Source organism: Alternaria incomplexa (assembly GCF_024043165.1).
Source record: "Alternaria incomplexa strain BMP 0042 chromosome Unknown scaffold_16, whole genome shotgun sequence".
In the NCBI taxonomy this organism is placed as follows: Eukaryota; Fungi; Ascomycota; class Dothideomycetes; order Pleosporales; family Pleosporaceae; genus Alternaria; species Alternaria incomplexa.
In genome coordinates this window covers 164,803-185,448 of record NW_026249865.1, presented here as the reverse complement: position 1 = coordinate 185,448, position 20,646 = coordinate 164,803, and the positions used below count along the sequence as shown (strand labels likewise).

General features: G+C 53.8%; 8 protein-coding genes across 8 annotated transcripts; 4 read left to right on the top strand and 4 right to left on the bottom strand.

Annotated features, from left to right (window-relative positions):
* Positions 1-395: 395 nt before the first annotated feature.
* On the bottom strand, positions 396-2,567 carry J4E90_009446 (uncharacterized protein; the record flags this gene model as incomplete). The annotated part of the gene is made up of 1 exon (XM_051438965.1): positions 396-2,567. One exon carries the CDS (start codon positions 2,565-2,567, stop codon positions 396-398), a length of 2,172 nt encoding a protein of 723 aa, XP_051287042.1.
* A 1,843-nt stretch (positions 2,568-4,410) lies between these two features.
* Positions 4,411-5,114, bottom strand: J4E90_009445 (uncharacterized protein; the record flags this gene model as incomplete). The annotated part of the gene is made up of 2 exons (XM_051438964.1): positions 4,411-4,642; positions 4,690-5,114. The coding sequence occupies 2 exons, from the start codon at positions 5,112-5,114 to the stop codon at positions 4,411-4,413; spliced, it is 657 nt and encodes a 218-aa protein (XP_051287041.1).
* Positions 5,115-5,717: 603 nt separating this feature from the next.
* J4E90_009444 (uncharacterized protein) lies at positions 5,718-9,545 on the top strand (the record flags this gene model as incomplete). The annotated part of the gene is made up of 3 exons (XM_051438963.1): positions 5,718-6,511; positions 6,559-6,929; positions 6,979-9,545. 3 exons carry the CDS (start codon positions 5,718-5,720, stop codon positions 9,543-9,545), a joined length of 3,732 nt encoding a protein of 1,243 aa, XP_051287040.1.
* Positions 9,546-10,111: 566 nt separating this feature from the next.
* Positions 10,112-12,160, bottom strand: J4E90_009443 (uncharacterized protein; the record flags this gene model as incomplete). Its single annotated transcript, XM_051438962.1, has 1 exon — positions 10,112-12,160. One exon carries the CDS (start codon positions 12,158-12,160, stop codon positions 10,112-10,114), a length of 2,049 nt encoding a protein of 682 aa, XP_051287039.1.
* A 480-nt stretch (positions 12,161-12,640) lies between these two features.
* CYP3_2 (Peptidyl-prolyl cis-trans isomerase H) lies at positions 12,641-13,412 on the bottom strand (the record flags this gene model as incomplete). Its single annotated transcript, XM_051438961.1, has 4 exons — positions 12,641-12,847; positions 12,893-13,030; positions 13,079-13,224; positions 13,358-13,412. The coding sequence occupies 4 exons, from the start codon at positions 13,410-13,412 to the stop codon at positions 12,641-12,643; spliced, it is 546 nt and encodes a 181-aa protein (XP_051287038.1).
* A 1,173-nt stretch (positions 13,413-14,585) lies between these two features.
* Positions 14,586-15,933, top strand: J4E90_009441 (uncharacterized protein; the record flags this gene model as incomplete). The annotated part of the gene is made up of 2 exons (XM_051438960.1): positions 14,586-14,740; positions 14,793-15,933. The coding sequence occupies 2 exons, from the start codon at positions 14,586-14,588 to the stop codon at positions 15,931-15,933; spliced, it is 1,296 nt and encodes a 431-aa protein (XP_051287037.1).
* A 733-nt stretch (positions 15,934-16,666) lies between these two features.
* Positions 16,667-17,917, top strand: J4E90_009440 (uncharacterized protein; the record flags this gene model as incomplete). Its single annotated transcript, XM_051438959.1, has 1 exon — positions 16,667-17,917. The coding sequence occupies one exon, from the start codon at positions 16,667-16,669 to the stop codon at positions 17,915-17,917; it is 1,251 nt and encodes a 416-aa protein (XP_051287036.1).
* A 362-nt stretch (positions 17,918-18,279) lies between these two features.
* Positions 18,280-19,848, top strand: J4E90_009439 (uncharacterized protein; the record flags this gene model as incomplete). The annotated part of the gene is made up of 1 exon (XM_051438958.1): positions 18,280-19,848. One exon carries the CDS (start codon positions 18,280-18,282, stop codon positions 19,846-19,848), a length of 1,569 nt encoding a protein of 522 aa, XP_051287035.1.
* Between the last annotated feature and the right edge of the window lie 798 nt (positions 19,849-20,646).

The following is a 20,646-nucleotide window of genomic DNA, read 5'->3' as shown; positions in this document are numbered from 1 at the left end:
AATCAAAGAGGAAGTGCACCCAAAGAATTTTGAGAGTCGCGTCCCAGCCTTCAGCATGACAGTGGGCGTCATCGTAAATAAGCAGCCGTTACCTTTAACCGTGTTTGGGCGCGTTGTGGACATTTGAGCTTTGGAGCGTCATCGATCGCCGCCGCGGAGGGCTCGATCGATTAAACCCATGTTTCGGCTACCTGCAGCCATGGCCAATGAGATCAATTCACTACAACGACATCTTGCGAAGCTGGACTTTAGAGCTATGGATAGATTGTGGTTTGCTGTGGTAATTCAATTACGAATGAAAGTTTTGAAAAGATTTTATTGTATTGTATTGATTATATTTGCACGCATATCACATGTTTCCGTCTACCATCCTCCAACTTTGCAATAAAGTTCGTTCAAGCCACTTCAAAAGCATCCATATCCCCTGTCGGCAGGTCAGGTACACCCACTGCGCATCTTGCTGCATCAATCATCACCTCCACAACCTCAGGTGGATAGCTCCTCTTGAGCACGACTCTGACAAACTCACTCAAGAGGTTCAGTCCCATATCACCAATCTGCTCATCCGTCAACATCTCGTACTCGCTTTCCTTCAGATTCATTCTCGCCAACCGTCGTTGGAGTAAGATATTGTAGACCATGGTTATTCGATCCGTATTCTTCTTGTTGGAACGACTGTGGAAGTGTGAACTGCGCACAGCTTCGGTCTCGCGTGTCATGTCTACCCAGGCTATCTGTCCTTGTAGTATTTGCGCTGCTTCGTTGGTGGGAAAGATGTCGAAGTGGTGGCGAAGGACGTGCAAAGCAATCAGGGAGCCAGCTAGATCTTGAGTGTAGCTGAAGCAATGCATGATGAGTGATGTGATTGCTCCACTATCTGCACCTGCGAGGCCCATGCGGAAGCGGTCGGCGTCGTAGCGGCTGCGACTGAGTGTCCACCAACTGATCATCTCTGCTAGTAGCTCACGAGGGGTGGGCAGCCCTGGCTTGTCGCGATTTGTAGGGTCGCCGAGCGCCAGGCGGAGCGTTTTCCAGAGACAACGTATGCTCGCACCATTGGGGAAAACACCTGCGTCGCCTTCTTGCGGTTCAGTCAGAGTCTTGTAGATTTTCCATGCTTCGCTGTAGGCACCTTGGCGGCATTTGTTGTCCATGAGAACGTTCATGATGGTTGCATTGGGCTCAAGTGTCGTTTCTTTGAGCTGACGGGACAGATAGTCGACGTGTTCCCATTGCAGACTCTTAGCGTGGTGCTGCATGATGAGCGCGAATGTTGTGACGTTTGCAGGAGGAGCACGTTGAACGACGTCGATGCTTTTGTTATGAGTATCAGCGGTTCTTTTGTCAATAATGTCCGCCGTTGTGTCTCGACAAATATCATGTTGTTGCGGTAATGTGCGAGCTGCTTCGATCATGCGCCAGCCAATGTTTTCGGCTTTCAGGATGCTCGGACTCTCTTTGGTCCGTATCAACGCTTTGAGAAGCATGTTGAAGTGGAACGTTTGCGGTTTGTAGCCTCGTTTGAGCATCATCTCCATGACCTGAGCGGCCACCAACGGCGCCTTCCTAACAACGGCCGCTTTCATCCAGTCACCGAATAAATGGCCGTGATAAGCAGGCGGTAGCACGGATATAGCATCGAAAGCGATACTAGTCATTGCCGCTATATCAGTTCCGAGTCGATAAAGCATTTGCAGTCTCTTCAGAACTTGTTCAACTCGTTCTCCGGTGCCGCTAGTTGCCAGATAGCCCTCCCTGACCATATCCCGGAACACCTGTTTGGCGTAGCCTAGATTTCGGGATTCCAAGAAGCCCACAAGCCAAGCGTCGTAGTCCTTGATCGAGCGCGCATCGCCCTTCTTCTCCTTCATTGAGACATAGATCTGTTTTGCCAGATCATGGTGCCCTTGAAGTTCGGAACTCGTGTGAGCACGGAAGACGGCCATCATGACGGAAGTGTCCCAACTCGGGTATAACCTGAATAGCTCTTCCATGATGCTTCGGCTGTAATCTAGATTCCCCGCAAGCGCATGGAGCTTAGCCCCGACCTCGAGATGCTCTGGCTTGTAGTCCTGTCGTATGCCGTCGAATCCCAAAGTGTGATCCTCTTCCCATTCTCTAAGAGCTTGATCTTCTCTACCAGAGAGAAAGGTGCTCTCTAGATCTCTGGCCCGCTGTCCGGCCGTTGTAGTCCTTCCAGCCTTGTCCATGTCACGGTAGAGTTGTGCGATGTGTGCCGTGCGATTCGCATTGGTGGATGAGTCGATGGATTGCGTAATCCAGAGCAGGTCCCAGGCTCTTTCTGGAAGACGTGCTAAGAGTGTCGGGTCAGAGGCCTTGGCCAAAGAGTACGCCCGCCAGAGGGGCGCGCGTAGACTGGCGTCGCGGCCATTGGTGCTGTTGACCAATTCCAATACTCGGTCCAGTCTCTTGACAGCTAGACGCTTTCCAGGAGTACTGAGCCCAGGCGTGACAATGGATATGTGTGCATCTCTGAGCTGCTCGCGCTCCAAACTTCGGTCGGGATCAAAGAGAGGGTTCTCGGTCGTCTTTGTTGACTCAATCATCGCCGTAGCGGGCCGCGCAGGCCTGTGCAGAGTTGGATCCCATCGCGGGACGTATGTTGGTATTACTCGAGGGAGCGTTCGTAGAGCGCGCGCTTGAAACGGAGTGGAGTGTGGAAGGCATCGCAGTCGATGGAGCGCAAGCATGAGCAAGCGCTTTCTGTAGAGAGTACAGACCAGAGGCGGTAACAGGTTTACCGCATCTAAGTGGTATGTTTGCAGGATTTCAAAGGTCGAAGAATTACGAAATAGCAGCCAGCCATGACTTGTTATGTTACGTGCATGTCTCGTCCGCCGAAAGGTTCAGATGGCGCTAGCGTTATCGATAACTGTGACGGCCTGTGGTAACTCTGCAGACACCCGTGGACGGTAATCGACTGGTTTTCAGAAGTTACCTGAATGGGAAGACGCCAAGCAGCGCACAACACCAACGTCAAGTCTATCAATTGATGTGGGCATTGCATTCTCCGTCTACCAAATTCCTCGAGTTTGTTGTCGCACTATTTTGTAGACGATTTCATTCCTTCCTCGAGTAACCCCATGAAGGTGAAAGCTCAATGAAAAAAATGTAGACCTTGTATACAACACAAGTCGAGTAACGGACAAGGGCATTGCGCTGGCAGACTACGCACCATCACGACAAAAGTTCCCAGCGAAGCACGTTCCGGCACTGAGGCATGTGAATCGCTCTCCATACGTGGCAGGGAGACGTCTATGCATACGGATATGCTCGTTTCTCCAAGATACCATGATTCAAACGAGCCAGCTTGTAAGAATCCCCAGTCCAAACCAGGACCGGCGCCAAAGTTGCCAGGGCCACATAACTAGCGCCCGAAGGCATTCGTATCGCCGGAAGCCCACGACAGAACTCGACGGTGAAGCACTTGGTGAAGTGCCCACCAGCGGTGTCACGGCGCGCTCGATATACGCGCCATCTTCCGCTCGCCCAAATGCATAGTCGAGACACCTTGATGTACGGCTGTTTGTGTTGCATGCATCGCTCGCGCTGGTGCAAGCAGATGCCACCAAAGGCGAGCCCGAAGGTAGCAAAGCTAGCCTCCTACTCATTCCAAAGGTGCAGGCGGTGTCTGAAGGTGTGATGCGATAAGGCCATCCGGATGACCCTATCTCTGGAGTGTAGTTCTGGGATTTTAGCGGAAGTGAGGGAGGGTATTGCTCACTATGATCTACCAAGCCAGTTTGAAGAGTCGATTGTTCCATTGCGATAGTTCTGCGATCTACCGAGTGTTGATAGAGAAGCGGGCCAGTTGGTAAAAAAGATGAGGGAGTCAGGGGGGTTAACACCGGGGATCTTATGGGCAGCAGCAGCCTGCGCTAGTCTCGCGCAATGACCAGCCAAAGATGGGATGGTGAAGGGGAGTTCAAGATGAGTGTTGGCATAGAACGCCAGGGAAATCAAAAGAGGGCAATTCCTCGAGCCGGTTAAAAATGCAATTTAGAATTCACGTCTTCTCAGCTACTTTTGGCGTCATCTATCTTCCCACACCATACAGACTCCCCGCCGTGCTGAGCCTCCGCGAAAGACGACTCCATCCCCCTCCCCGCGAACATTGTCTAAGCACCTCCCTGACCCAGATGGTATCCCCAGCAATGTCTTGGTTGACACATGTGTTTGAAGAATACGATGCTAATCACCGGTTGTCCTCGAAGAGCTGTTGGTGAGGTTTAGAGCTTTAACCACACTCTGGACCACCTGTTCAACCACTGAAAACTGCATGTCGACCTCATAATACACTGTAAGTCATCTATTCGGTTACTGAAAGTTTCATGTAGTATTCTGGCCGTTCACGAACTTGGTCTATATTCTTAGGCTCAACGTGTCCGTTTATAGGCCCAGAGGATTGCTGGCCGAACCACCCCCCTTACCGGACCCTCCTGAAAGGCCAGGCACACCTGGCCTGCTAGCCATGGATGCCATACCCCCTACGCCACTTGTGCTCAGGCCAAGAGGATTCTTGTTCGTGGTCGACCGACTACCGGGAGCGCCAGTGATGTCTTTGAGGGAGTTGCCATACTCGCGGACCATGTCGCCCCAAGTGCGGGATGAGTTCGCAATACTATGTTATGTCAGTCAAGGGAACTATTGCAGGATGTGGTATATTACCTTGCGCCAGCGCCTCTCCCTGCTCCAGCAACACCACTGCCTGCCGCTGTCACGACTGCACCAGCAGCATTGCCGATACCAGTCGTTGCGGCGCCGACAGCACTTCCAATGCCTGATGATGCGGCACTGAGACCTTTGTTGATCCAACCCTGTTGCTGTGGCTGTTGAACAGGCTTCTTTGCGGGTGCTGGCACAGCTTTCTTTTGACCGACAGCTGTGACGGGCTTCTTCGCTGCGACATTTGTGACGGGCTTCTTAGGTGCTGTGGTCACAGGCTTCTTCTGCATGGCGGTGTTGACAGGCTTCTTGGGAGGCTGAACGGCTGGCGCCTTGACAGGTGCTTTCTTGACTGGGGCTGTTACTGGTGTCTTCTTCGCCGTCGACGTGACGGGCGTCTTCTTGGTGCCAATGGGTTGCGCGACCATGGTGAGACGTTGACTCAGTGCTTTTCTTAAGGTTGCTCGGGTTGTATCAAGTGTATTGAGTCTAATCAGGTCTTAGATCGGATATTGAGTATGTATGGAGATATCTAGGGAGCATCTCGACCCAATCTCTTTTGATGCACAGAAAGTTGGCAAGCTGCTATGCCTGCCGCACATGTGGCGCAGATGATGTCAGGCACGGGAACGTGGGGCGCGCTTGCCCCAGATGGATTTAAGGTTGCCTTAGCGTGACCCGCGCGCGAAACGTCGAGACCCTGGATCCATGTTTCGCATCGTCAACACTTCGATGTCTGCCAGATGGCACCGCCGTCCCATCTCTCTATACAGCCCAATTCTACGTCTCGCTTTGTTTAATCATTTTCATCTTCTCCGCTACTTTGAATTGTGATCGTATCTGGCTGATAGGCCTTCCAAACCTCCGGAGTGTGGAGCTGTGAATGTGAACGAACACCCACGCTCACCGCACGCGACCCTGCCCGCCATGAGCCGCATTCACCTGTGGTAAACAACGTGGAACGTCATAATAAAACTGTGAGTGCGATTTGTCTCCAAAACACCAACATGCCGCAATAACACCACAACGCCATGCTCGGCGACGAAGCGGTGTTCAAATTGAAGCGGTCGGTGAGCGATGGCGACCATCTCATCCCTATGGGAGAGGTGACCCCGCCTCGCTCACTGGACAACACACCGGCGACACGATCCAGTCGCTCCTTTTCGATTTCCAAGCTGACAGACTCAATCAAAGGGAAGATAGCCAACTCATCCCGCTCCTCCCGCTCCTCTCGCACCCCTTCCATCGACAAGCGCGATATCTCGAGTCCGATATTAGACCACAGAAGCCCGCTGTGCCCGCCTACCCCGAAGCCAAGGCTTGCTATTGCCCTCCCGGAAACGCCTGTTCCGCGACGACCTCTATCACGATCCAGTCCCGGCACCATCAAGCCTGGCCGCCCGAATTCTACCGCCCGACACTCTGCCTCTGCCTCTGACCCTACCAATTACATATCGCCCGGTCGGCGTCCACGCCAACCTGACCGCCCGCCCCCGCCTCTACCAATCGCAACCAGCTTCGAGAGCACAACCGGAACCCTAGTGGACAGTCCGTTGGAGCGCATAGCAGAGTCGCCCTTCGAGCCGCAAGAGGACGCCCCAACCGAACGGCTCCACCTCGACAAAGTATACAGATACCTCAGAGACATGGAACCTGCAAGACTGCAGCCGCCCATGATGGGTGGCACCAAAGGGCGTGCAATGCAACAAGCAAAGGATATGGAGCTCCTGGTTGCAGAGAGAGCCAAGCGGGGTGGTGAGGAACCACCGCCATACGACTTCTACGAGCTCATTGGCAAGGGTGCATATGGCCGCGTCTACAAAGGGTGGGTATCATGCAGCGAACCCCAGAACACTCGCTGACACTACAAAGAAAGAGTCGAAATACCGGCGCGCTTGTTGCCATCAAGATCATCGAGATCGATAAGGTTGACTACGAGGAGATGACACACAAGAACCTTCAGGACACACTCAAGGAGATTGATATCCTGCAGCAACTCAGAGACAGCAAGGCAAGACCCTACGTCAACATTATCGAGGAGGCCAGGCCTGTCCATAACGAACTCTGGATTGTCAGCGAGTATGCCAGTGGTGGTAGTGTCAACACGTTGATGAAGCCTACGGCTATGACCAAGGACCCTGGACCTGGACTGGCGGAGAAATTCATCATACCCATTGCACGTGAATTGGCGCAAGGTCTCAAGTACATCCATGAAGCTGGTGTGCTACATCGAGATCTGAAATGTGAGTAGGGCTGGTTTTGCCGTTCTCAACCTTTGCTGACCAAATCCAGCCAACAACGTTCTTATCCTTGAAGACGGCCGGGTACAACTTTGCGATTTCGGTGTCTCCAACACCCTGGAGCCGGAGAGATCGAAGCGCTCGACTATCGTCGGTACACCATTTTGGATGGCGCCTGAACTGCAAAAGGAATGGGTCAAGGATGCGGACCCGCACAGCTTGATGCAACCCAAGGAGATATCCTACGGAAACGAGGTTGATATCTGGGCCTACGCTTGCACTGTCTATGAGATGGCTTGCGGTTATCCACCTCATCACAAGATTGGGCAGTTCGACTTGCCAACGGCTGGTGTTCCTGTGCTTGAAGGTGATCGCTTTTCCCAAGAACTAAAGGATTTCCTAGCTTTCGTCTTCCAGCCAGAGCCGCAAGATCGACCAACACCCGACCAGATCCTTGAGCACCCCTATCTTGCGGACACTACCAAGATGTATCCTACAGTGTCACTCGTCAAGTTAGTTGAGGACTATTATGTATGGGAGCAACAGGGCGGTGCACGACAGTCGCTCTTCAATCCATACGGTGCACAAGCACCAGACCCGCTTGCCCCAGAAGTGGAAGACGACGACGACGATGACTGGTCTTTCAATGTATCAGAAGAATTCGAGCAGGAACATGCACCACAATTTGGCGATCCTTTTGCGGGTGGGGCCGGACAGGGCTTCAACGGAATGGGTCTACCACCTATAGCAGATATGGGACGATTCGAACAGCTCCAGGCTAGGTTCAAGGAGGAGTCTATCGTCCGAGGACAGAAACGTCTGAACAAGCTATTCGATACGAACACGACACCATACCGGTACAGCGCAGTCGATATGCCAGATCCTCCGAATGGTCGCCCTCCCTCCGATCTAGTCCTACGCGACTTCAATCCTGGCGCGCCCAACCGCGAGACCGTCATTGACCTGGACTTTTCGATGCCATCAGCAGACGAGATACCCAGTATCGATCTGGGTGAGGTGCCGACCATCCGCGCGAACCGCATGAAGAGCATCATACGTGAGATGGAGGAAGAAGAGGAGCGCCGGGATGCTTTCAATGAGGAAGATGAGATGACTAAACGAGCCACGAAAGACTGGACCTTCCCCAGCATGAATGACGAAAATCGCAAGACCATGGAATGGTCCTTCCCGTCGGAACAACCAAATCGAAAGACGATGGAGTGGTCGTTTCCTGCTGAACAGCAGCCTAATCGCAAGACAATGGAATGGTCTTTTCCGGCGCAACCTCAGAAGCCAAATCGACGCACAGTAGAATGGACATTCGACGCAGCGATGGCAGAGGCCAATAATGAGCCCAGGAATCGCGCATCAAATCGGATCTCTCGACGACGCGAGACGAAAGAATGGACGTTCCCCAAGCAGGACGACAATCGCAAGACTCAAGACTTTGCCTTTCCCATGGGTAGCCCAAAGGAGCCACGGCGCGGTCAGCACACGAAGACGGACTCATCTTCACCAATCCTCGCATCTGGTTTCCGGCCAACCCTGCGACATGCCCAAACAGCGCCTGTTGACCCTATTGATGACTATCCCGAGATGATTAGCTCTGCGCCTGGATCCCCTCTTCGTTCGTCCATGATTGACCTCGATATGGCAATGGTGCAGGACTACCGTCCATCCACGTCTGGCTCTGATATCGTCACAGCGGGAATCGACCGTATGAATGATAACCCATTCAACCTTGAGGACCAGGTACAGCTATCACAAAACAACCACCGCGCTTCCTTCCACATGAAGTCGCAGTCGGAACCGAACCAGGCCGTGCCGGGCTTATTGACACCTCAGCAATACGATGAGCAAGGCCATCCTACAAACCAGGACCCACACCACCCCAGCATGCACGCTCGAGGCGTCAGCTCAGCGAGCCAGGTACAGTCACAGGCGAAACCAGCACCCAGCTCCGGCCAGTACCACCGCGGAAACCAGCGCTCTCAGCAGATCATCTGGGACGGCTGGTCGCATAACATGGCCTACGGACTAAGCAGCGACGACCAATCACCTCCCATGAGCGTGACAACCGACACCTCGCTCGAAGAAGAAGACGTAGACGACCTCTGGGACACATTCGAGCGCCTCAACCTCGCCGCACAACGTCGTCCGATGGGCCAAGCTTCCGCCCCCCTCCGTTCCTCGCGCAGAACCGACTCTACATCCACAACCCTTACTTCTACGACCTACACCCTCGACTCCGACACCGATGACTCGTATCACCACGGCAACACGTACTCTTCCTCCTCAGACTTTGATCAGCAAGACGCCCCGCGCTACAGCCGCAAGTCCACCACCGTCAGCGTCGGTCCAAACGGGAAGCCGCTCGTCGATTTCCCCGTCCCGACTGGCCCTGAAGTAGAGGCGCTGTTGGGCGTGGACATGGATGCAAGGGTTATGGCTGATATGCTGCTGAAGAGTGCGGTGGAGTTGAGGGACGGCACGAGGGCTAGTAGGGACCTGTTGAGGGCGATGCGCTTACAGGATGTGGAAGGCGAAGGCGAGGATGATGATGAAGGTGCGGATGAGGAGATGAGAGGGGGTACTGTTAGGCTGAGGGGGCCTGCATGAATTTACGATAAAATGATGCTGGTTATGGAAATGAGGCGTTGGGCGACACTAAGCAGTCTTTGCTGGATGGAGTTGGGCTGGATGTCTGATCGTAGGGTCTGTGATGGACTTTATCCGGATTGTTCTTTCCCGCTAAGGAAAGACTGAGACGATATATTCCAATTGAAACATGAAGAAACGCTCAGCCTGCCACTCTATCGTGACCATAACATGGACATTGACGACAACGCCAGTCTCACCATCACCAACAAGCAAAGCTTCAAACCGAGTAATTCTGATTATCAAATTTTTCATTCCATTCTCTCTTGAGTATGTATAAACGTAGATGTGCTTCTACCAGGCAATCAACCAGCTGACCCAAATATCAAACGCTCAATCATACATGTAGAAAAAAGCTCAACCAACAAAGATACCCAGGCCATATGTGAAGCAGGCCGTCAATCATAAAAGAGACGCTCCCAAGCTATGCCCTTTTTGTTCCCAGACCAGCGCCGAGCAGGAAATCGCTGCTCTTGATGCTTTCCCGTTCCCAATATACGCCGTAAATGCAATGCACAAGAGATTCATCATAGACTAGCTTCCGTACTACCGTCGTCAAGGTCGTCAGGGTTTGCGACGCCATCTTCGTCCTCGGATTCCGCTTCTGATGTGCTGTCGCTGTCATCATCAGCATCATCTTCGTCATCGTCATCGTCGTCCTCGTCCTCCTCATCTTCATCATCGTCGTCTTTTTCGACGGGCATACCGGGTACCGGCCGCCATGCTACGTAGTCGTGCTCGACCCAGCGCTTGCTCCGTGGGAGCACGTATGGGTCGAAAGGAAAGTATGCGTCCAGGAGGAAGGCCTCCTCGCCCTTCTTGCTTGTGAGAGCAGTCTCTCGGCCGCCGATACCGTTGAGGTACCCACTGGCCAGACTGCGGGACAGTCGTACACGCTTGTTTGTCTCTACCAGCGTATCGATGTATGTGAAGCGGAGGTGCTTGGCGATGCGGCCGAACTGCTTGACGATTTCCGGTGCGCAGATTCTGAGTGGGTTCAGCTTGCAGAAGATGTTGCGGCGTATGGTTTCGAGGGTCGACCGGTGCCACTGGAAGTCGCCTTCGTGGTACATGATGTCTGCGTCGGTGGGCAACGTGCCGTCGGGTGTGACGATGAGATCGCGCCATCGGAAGCAGAAGGCGTATAGCAGTGCCTGCACGATGGCGTAGTATGTGCCATACCGTCGTAGGTCGGGACCGATGCACTTGGGCTCGTGCGATTTCCGCTGGCTCTCAAGCTGGACACATAGTGTGTCGAAGACATCGCGAACGATGGAGCCAGGAACGTGAGCGCCGCGCGCGATGTAGGAGGCGAGGTAGGCACATGCGGCTGAGCGTAGTAGCGGGGGTCGGTTCTTATCTATAGCCAGGTGCGAGCAGGTGTCTACGAACCGCCCCATGAATTCTGTCGAGATCTGGCTGAAGTGGAAGAGCACGAATTGAGTATGTCGTGAGCGGTAGGTCGGGATGATGATGGACTGGAACTGCGCGATGAGGGTTTGGTAAGTGCGATCCATCTCTTGATAGTCGTTCCGTTCGAAAACAGAGTCGTAGTAGGAAAACTGCACATCCATGACGGTGTCGAGCTTGAGCATCATGTCTTTGATGTCTTTGAGTCGCTGCTCTTCCGGGTCGAGGCTCTCTTCACTCGATACGGAGCCGTCATCGCTCACGTCGTCGTCGTCTTCCTCATCGTTGATGGCCCCATCCATGAGTCGCTCCTCCAGGTCGTCGTCAATCTCTTCCATGTCTACCTGCATCTGCGCGTCGATCTTGCATAGCTTGTCCGTGACGAGTGCCAAGATCTCGCCTCTGATCTCCGGCGCGTACTCTGTGACCTTGAAGATGTTCCGGATGTACTCGACGTGGACCTTTGCGGTGTCGCTGGAGAAGGGGAAAGTGCTAGAGATGACGGGCGCGAGGAAGGAGCTCGCCATCGGACTGTATTGTAATATGCCCATGAGGGTCTCGTGTACGCGTGCTTGTAGGCGGACTCTTTGGATCGGTGGGTCGTCCTGCTGCCTGGCGTTGACGGAAGGCGCACTCAGGAACATGTCGACCAGCATCTGCAGCACGGTCGACATGTAGCTGGACTGCACTGACAGCAGCCTGCGTAGGAACATTCGGTAGGAGCGCAGAAAATCTTCATTACGCGCTATCCAACTGCAATCGATGACGGCATGCACCAGGCCCTTGCAGTTGCCGTCGAGTTTTGGCGTGTGCTCGGTGAGTGCGATGAGGTATTTCTGCAAAAGTCGCGAAAGAGGTGCACCTGTGGACGTTGGTGCTTCCTTGAAGAGGGCTTTGAGCCCATCGTAGGCCGCCTTGTCGCCAGTCGCATGCCTTTCGATGGCGCGCCGCACCTCCTCCCCCACCAGCTCCAGACTCTTCTCGTGGTGCTCGCTCAGTATCCGCACGTTGACTTCGGGGTCGAAGGTGACTCGGCGGCGTTTGAGCGTGTCTGGGGTCGCGTTCTCGGCGTCGGACGAGTTGTCGATTTGCTTGCGTTTGAGGCTGCCACCCGCGCTCGGGGCGGCGGTGCCGAGAGTCCTGTTCATTGTGGCAAGAGCGACCATGTTGTGGGCAATGTGTTTGGCGAAGGGTTTACATCTGAGCAGGAGCGCGAGGTGTGGGAGATTGTCGTCCGTCGGTGGGCTGGTGAAATTGGCAGTGAGGACAGCGGGGGTGAACGCACGCGACTGTGCTGCGAAGTATTGAGCCCGAGAGAATTTCAGCGGGTCACTTAGGTAAGCCAGTAGTTCACCATGGTTCGCCGATCCAACACCCAATCACTGCAATAACGAATGATGCGATTCATTTGAAATCGTAGAAATGTATTAAGTTTCCTATCCATCGCTTGCCTGTATCAGGGTTGGATAACCACAGCTTCGCGAAGTCGATACAGACTGGTTACTCGCGCTGGCCCCACCACGCACTGTTCTTCTTCGCGCTTCGTTTGATCAAACAATGAGTTTCAGGCTTATAATAGATTCTCTAGATCCTACCTGAGATCTTACCTCGAGGATTGGCGTCTTTCTGTTGTATGATCTACGAGCTCACATCTCACCGCATTGTGAAATGGCAATGTCTTGCACTGGCTTTCCTTCCGGGTTGGCTACTGTTCGCGTATTCTCGATCTTGGTGACAACGTCCATGCCTTCGATGACGTTGCCAAAGACAACGTGCTTGCCGTTCAGATGAGGGGTGCCATTCTTCGCAGTGATGATGAAGAACTGGGAACCATTGGTGTTGGGACCTGAGTTCTGCAATAGTCAGCATGGGATTTCAGGTAAGCTGCGAAAACCTACAGCCATGGACAGAAGACCGGGCTTGTCGTGTTTCAGGGTGAAGTTTTCATCGGCGAACTTCTCAGTCCCCCAGATAGTTCTTGAGCCAGTTCCGTTGCCATTTACAAAGTCGCCGCCTTGTATCATGAAACCCTTAATCTATGTTCATTCAGCATCTGAAAGATAGTGCACTGTGATGCTACTTACGACGCGATGGAACTTGCAGCCTTTGTAGCCCTGCGGCTGCCCCCGGCTGTTCTTGGTCTCGCCCGTGCAGAACTGGCGGAAATTCTCCGCAGTCTTTGGGACTACATCTCTGAACAGTTCCATCTTGATCCTCCCCAGCTTCTCCCCTGTTCGCTTATGTCAGTCACCATGGTCGGGTCGCGGGCGTTTGCCCAACTGTGGGCTAGGCCAAGAAAGACGCGTAGCAGATGGCGCGGGGTGAGGGGTAGCCACTACTGGGTCACATGGGTGGATGCATACCTCCTAGGGTGATGTCGAAGAAGACGATTGGGTTGGGCTCGGCAGTCTCCGCCATGGTTGCGGCAGTGCAGTGCTTGAAGAGCGAACTAGTGACGTTGGACGGGCTTTGGCAGTGATGATCGAGGGAGTCGCACGGTAAGTGAAAAAGGCGTTCCGTCCAGATGGTTCCAAGATATGCCGAGCAGAGACAATGGTGCAGAAGCAGGGGAGTCGGGCAGCTGCCAGTGGTGGACAATGTTCATGTGGATACGCGCAGTTTGTTAGCGGGGAAGACTCCACCGGAAGGGCAGGGATCCGACATGTCTACGCAATAGTGAGCGGACGGCCTGTCTTGCGACGCTGAACTCTGGTCCTGCGATGTGAGACTGAGACTGTGTTGCAGTTGTAGTAGTGAGTGAATGCAGTCGTATTGATTATGCATCACCGCATCAGGCTGTCAGCAATTTTACAGTGTGATAGCACCTGCATGCGACGGCATCCATGCGGCCCAAAGCAGAAACCCTGCTTCGGGGTGCATTGCGCGGACAGCGCCTGTGACATGTGCATGGTGGAATCGCAAGCAACACCCAGTGCATTCACGACGCTCCCCCTCATTATACAAACAACCTCATACCTACCACTCGCCACTGCCCCGAACGCCACACTGGCGTACCATTAACCTCCTACTATCATCATTGATGGGCCTGGTTGCCGGTCATCCTTGGCACCTGCCGGCGACGTTAGCGACGCCTCTGCGGCCTTTATCCGCCTGAAGACCGGCACCTCCCCCGTTCAGCCCTCGGCCACGCACTCGCATTCACTGCCCTTCCCTGACCATCCCGCCGAGTCTGTTGCTTGACCACCAGCGCTCTTCGCATCGCATGGCCGATAACGATCCGTTCCCAATTCACCGCTAGCGATTGTGGCACGGGCAGTCACTGCGAACGACTACAGCCTCTAGGGAGCCGACTCTCCATCGCCACGCCCGCAGTCGTTGCCGTCACCATCACCGATTCATCACCTTCTCCGGCCCTTTCCTTAGCCCTCCCGCCGCCACTTCCAACTTATCGCAACTACTCCACACGCGAAAGATACTCTGTCGCCGTCGTGTCCAGTCGCCTCCTGATCCGTTTCACCTCCCGCAAGGCTCGCCGCATCCGGCCTCACTCGCGCATCGCTGACTCGGTGTCCTTCACGACAGTGCGACAGTAAATCGGCGTATGGGATAGCAGACTCGTCGCAGCCCACCATGTCCAACGTTGTGCTCTTCCCGCGGCAGCAGGCCACCCCAACAGACGGCGCCAACAACAGCGGCAGCAACAACAACAACAGCAACGGGCCCACCAGTTCGCCGCTGCTTTTTTTCGTTGCCCTGGGTTTCGGTGTCGTCTTCACAAACTTATGGTAGGCAATGGCAGTTGGCTCGGCTGCTGCTCCTCGTACTGACTGCGCTCAGGATTATCGTTGGTGTTAAGTACTGCTTCCGATACAACCGCCGTCGCGCGGCCCAGGCTGCTGCAGATGGCGAGCCAATCGATATGACCAACATGCCTCGCCCGCACCGGAGAAGGAGGGAGAAGAAGCTGATGACCATGGACGAGGTCAACGAGCGGTTCCCATTGACCAAGTATAAGCAATGGAAGTCAAGTCGCGAGACCGAGGGCTTGCCAGCTAACGGCGGCATTGCGACGGCGCCCCAGAGCAGAGCAGCAAGCTTGAAGGATGTCGAAGGTGTCATTAGTGCCCAGGACGAAGGTCCAGGACCGCGAACCGACACTGCCCTCTCCATGGCCCGCAACGACCTCAATGCCCCGGCCTCCTCTACCGACCCCGTCGCTCCCCCGAGAACAAGTGTCGAAAGCAGGAAGAGTCAGCACGTGCAAGACCTTGAGAAGCAGGTCGCCGACAAGTTGAACTCGGAGAAGACGGACAACGTTCAAGGGCAAAGTGGTACACCCCAGGCCAACGTGCGCGAGCGCGAGGACGACTCGGACGACGAAGAGGATCCCATCAGCACTGCCGCTGCACCCGAGATGTTGGCCGAGCCGGGAGACACGTGCGCCATCTGTCTGGATACCCTGGAAGATGACGACGATGTACGTGGACTGTCTTGTGGCCACGCCTTCCACGCCAGCTGTGTCGACCCATGGCTTACGAGTCGCCGCGCCTGCTGCCCTCTCTGCAAAGCCGACTACTACGTTCCGAAGCCCCGTCCTGAAGGAGAAGTTGACCCTCTTACTGGTCGCCGTTCAGTTGCTGGTCTTAGATCACCACCGCAGGCGGTCTGGACTTCCACCAACCCGTTCTCTAGGTCTCGCGTCATGGTCATCAACTCAGACTTCCAGCAGCGACAAGGTGGTGATCGGTTCGGGCGACTAAATCGGCCTACTCGCCGCGAGCGCGTGGCTGGGAACGCCTCCCAAGCGACAGGGCAGACTAGCGAGAACCAAGGATGGCGATCGAGGCTGGCGCTCAACCGAACTCAAGGCCCTGGCTTCTCAAGCTGGTTCGGCCGCAACCGTGGCGCCGGTGCCACTGGAGAAACCCCTGTCTCGCAGCAGCCAACTCCAGGACAACTCGAAGCAGGTGGCCGATAGACGCAGTCCTGTTGTCACCCAGATTTCTCGATCGTTCTCACGCCCAATTACGACTACCATACCCTCCGTTTCTGTACCCGATCCCCACGGCACTTTTCTCTTTTTCCACATTTCGGCGTTTCCTCATCCATATCCTGAGCAACTTTTCGTCTTGGTGTAATCTCGCTCGCACAGTACCTATCAGAGCATAGCGGGGTCTCTCAACACAGCATTTGACAGGCGGGGAGAATGGGCTATACATGGATAGTTGCTAGTAGCGACAAGGCTATAGTTCTGGACTGAACTGCTAACATTGTAGATAGTATAATCTACAGCTTTGCAGGCGACATAGTCACGAGCAGGGAGGCTTTCTTGGCACATTATGTAGCATATACTAGGCGATTTCGATAGCGAGCGAATAGATACATGGAACACAAGATGCTTGAAGCAAGTGAGACCTCGCTTTTCGAACCAAAACAGTGATGCTAATTACACTACGTGCTCACAAGCCAGCGCTAGGATCAGCGCGGTGAACAAAAGAGGTAACCGCGGCCCATGACGCTAGTCAGCAGCGCATCTCGCCTTACGTCAACCTCCATGTGCATGAAGTACTTAGGCACCTACATTGACGGATTCTCTTGGAAACATCCGATAGTCACGGCATAATATGCTGCAGGACACCCTCAGATTTCTTTCGCGCAACTTGTTGAAATCCGACGTCTTCTCTAGGCAGCCACCCTCACAGACGAACAACATGGCGACCCCCAAAATCACCACAATACCCACCGAAATCCTCACGACCATATTCGAGTACTTTGTAGACGACCACGAAACGCTCAAAAATGTCAGCAAGGCCTATCCAGAGCTCGCTCCAGCGGCAAACACAGTACGCAACTCCGTTCGAAGAATCCTTGTCCGCGGAAACGGTGCACACGAAGCGTGCACAGAGTTTCTCCAAGAGCTTTGTCTGGCCCATACACCGTCTGGTAAACCCATTGGACCCATACGCTATCTTGAGCTCGTCTTCGACAGCCGGGCACAATTCCGACTAGAAAACACATTGCAGGACATCCTGGATTTCCTTCCAGCGGTCCAACACGTCACGCTCAAAATCAACGCTCGGCCCTTCCCCGAAAGTCCTAAGCAGGAGCTTATCGAAAATTTCGAAGAGAAAACGCGCGGAGCCGTGGAAGACTATACGAAACTCATGGACATGCTCAACTCACTGAGGCCGGCAAGAAAAATCGGTCTTAGCCTCATCATCAACGATTGCATACTCCGCACCTCACCTATCATCGCACAACAATACCCAAACATCACGCTCCGAGAATTCGACGTCAAGATATACTTGTGTCAACGCAATACCCTCGCCGCCTTGGCCCATCGTCTGCTCTACGCAACGAAAACCCTGACCGACTTCACGATACTGGAGGACCAAAAGAGTCCATGGGAATGCGACTGGATCCCTCTTCTCATGCCGTTTTCCGGTCTCACTTCCCTCAAAAAACTACACATATCGTCTGGCTGCTGGTTCTCAAACTCGGCATATAACGCCATGCAGGGTCGCCAGGGCTTTCTATGGAAAGGCGAAATAGTACGCCCATCCATCGTCCACTTACTGCCCCCATCGCTTTCCTCGCTCCGAGTAGACTTTAGTGGTAGCGCGGCCATTTTCGCCGTGGGTGATGGATACCGTGCCGCCTTCTTCCGCATGACGTCCGACGAGATCAAAATGAAAATGAGACCGTGTTGGAACTGGATATACGAGATTGCCGCTGCTGATCCTTCGCGATTTCCTCGATTGGAGAAGGTGGAGGTGCTGGAGCTGAAATATGTGGTCAGTGATAGGGGTAGGGTCGTCAGGTGTGCGGAGCCGATGGATTGGGACCCGCCTGATGAATTGAAGAAGGCGTTTGCGGATAGGGGGATCGAATTGACAATTCAAATCAGAGGCAAGACGGAATTTAAGTCGGCGCCGCCGGGGCCTGGTGTGCAGGCAACGTGATAGTCGACGAATGCGACATTTAGCATCTCTCAATGCATCAACCTCACACATTACACAATGAGTATTCACATTGCTGGCCTACATATACTGAACTCACAGTCACAACAAGAGGGGTGATTTTAACGATGACTCGTTACATCGCTTCACACGAAATGTTCAACTTTCACCGCGTTTCCAATGAGGGCCGTATGACGAGTAATTACCAAGGTCCGTGTGAATGACAGGCAAACCCTCACTCGAGTAGCTACATAAGTCCCTTTTCCCCTCCATAAGAGAATCAATATCAGCTCAACCGCAATCCCTCCACTCTACCCGATACCCAATCTTACCCTTCAGAAACCGACGTTTCAGTCGCCAGAAACATGACCAAACCCATGATCACCACGCTTTCAAACGACGTCTTGGATCAAATCTTCGAGGATGTGGATCGAAAGGATCTGCTGAGTCTGATCAAGACGCACCGAGTCTTTCACAAATCCGCCCAACGCCTCTTATTCCAGTCGATTGACCTCCCTGTACAATCAACCCTGGCCCCTCCATTCGTTCAAGGCGGGCATGCTGCGGAAGTCAGCCACCTACCGACACCCCAGGATCGGCAGGATCCGGATGAAGAGCCGCTGCAGTATCGACGGGAACCCCGTCCATTACTACCCCCAGTCTTCCTGCCACTAGAAGACTATCAGATCCCAAAAGAATACAGGGAGCACGAGGCATATGGTAATGTCGCGGCTCGGCAGCACACGATTGCCTTGTTTCTCCAGGCTATCGAGAAGGCGCCACAGCTAGCAGAACATGTACGCCACGTTCGGATAGACGCTGAGTGGGGCCTACCGCTTTTCGTCCACGAGCAAGCCATCACCATCTTTGATAAACTGCCGAACGTGCGAAGCATCGAGGTGACGGTCATAGACCGGCTGAAGGGTTCGAGATGGCATGCTTACCAGAACATCTGCATGAAGCAACTCTGGGCGGTACTCGAAGATGAACCCATCGAGACCGTCACTTTGAAGACACCGACGTTAAGGATCCTCCGTGAACTCATCCAGATCCCGACTTTGAAAACATTTCTGATTGAAACCCCGGCGCCCTGGCATGAAAGCCCTGAATCCGATATCAAGGTGTTTCGCATCATTCACAATTGGTTCGACCCCGAACCCGACTCCCTTCCCAACCTCAGACACTTCAACTCTGGGACCTTTCAAATCAGCCCTCTCGCTCTGGGGAAACTGCTACGCCTATCTGAAAAGACGGAGTCACTGCACCTAACCATTAACTGCTTGTACGCCTGGCAAAGGGACATTATACCACCATGGTTTCGACCCACGCCCCCTACTCCTCAAACCGTCATCGACGTCCTGCAAGCTTACCCAGAACTGCCCTCCAGCCTAAAAGAACTCTCCCTCCTCGAACCCCCTTCCGCCAACTTCAGAGAACACCCCTACCCCCCCTTCACCGCCTCCTTCACCTTCCTCAAAAACCTGCGCGTCCTCCGCGTAACCTCATCCCTGTTCTACACCAACGCCCACGACCTCCCCAACTCCGCCAAGAAAACATGGATCTGGCAGAAACAAGACCGCTGTGCCGCAGCAGCATACACCCACATCCCTCCCTCGGTGCGCGAACTAGAAATCCAGTTTCCGATGCCCGCCGAAGCTATCTTCGCCACTGGCGAGGGCCGCGCGCAGTTTAGGCGTTTGCCTCAGGCGCTGCCGCCCAAGGGGTTGAACTGGATAACGCAGTTTGCGGAGATGAAACTAGCGGGTAGAGGGTTTTTGACTGAGCTCACGTGTTTGAGGCTAACGGAAGTGGCGGGTGTTGCGAGCAAAGGGCAGGCTTCTGGGGCGTTTGAGGCGTATAAGCCACCCAGGGTTGTTAGCGAGACTTTTGCTGAGGCGGGGATTGAGCTTGTTATTAAGCTGGCGAAAGCATAGGCGTTGGCATCTTTATTAGACCGATTGGCTGCACATAGTTGTATGTGCTCCTCAGCTACATGTTAGCCCTCAAAGGGCTGAAGGGGATGAGACTGGATTCGTCCAACCCATTCACGACCAACAATGAATACCCATACAAAGCTGTTAATTTGGAAGTGCACATTGCCTTGTGATTCTGTCAACATCTGTTCCATCTGTTCCTGTATGACGTCTCCCTTAACCAGAGTTCTAGTATATTGAGATACTCAGCACCATGCCAGAATTCTGCTGTTCCCCAGCAACCTCAGTCCCTCAATGCTCTTTCATGTAGGCCAAGTTTTCCGCATCTTTGCGCTTCCGCATCATTTCTTTAGCGAGCAGTACGATCCACATCAAAACGACTACAGTTGGACATAGTCTAGGCTATATGGCACACCGACCAAGGCTGCTGCGACAGGCTTGGTAGCCGTGCCGGCGTCGAGGTAGTTGTGGATTATAGTACTGGAGATCGAGTGATCAAGTGAAGAGGTATGCATCCACAGTCGAGCATGCAAAGCATTTGAAAGCCTTCCTCATTGTTCGTGATGGTTTTGCGATCCGTTCATCCAGTGTGCATAAGGATGTTGCGTCGTAGGCCCTGTGTATTCGCCAAGAAGGTTAGCACCCAGCAACGCGGGTATTAGTAAAAGTTTAGAGCGCTCGAAGTTGTACATACATGTAAATCCGTAGCCACTCCCGAAAGCATAAGATGATTCGTCGGGTCCCCCGGAGCCTTGCGGATCCGCCGATGCGCCTCCATTGTCAGAGTTGTTTGCGTGT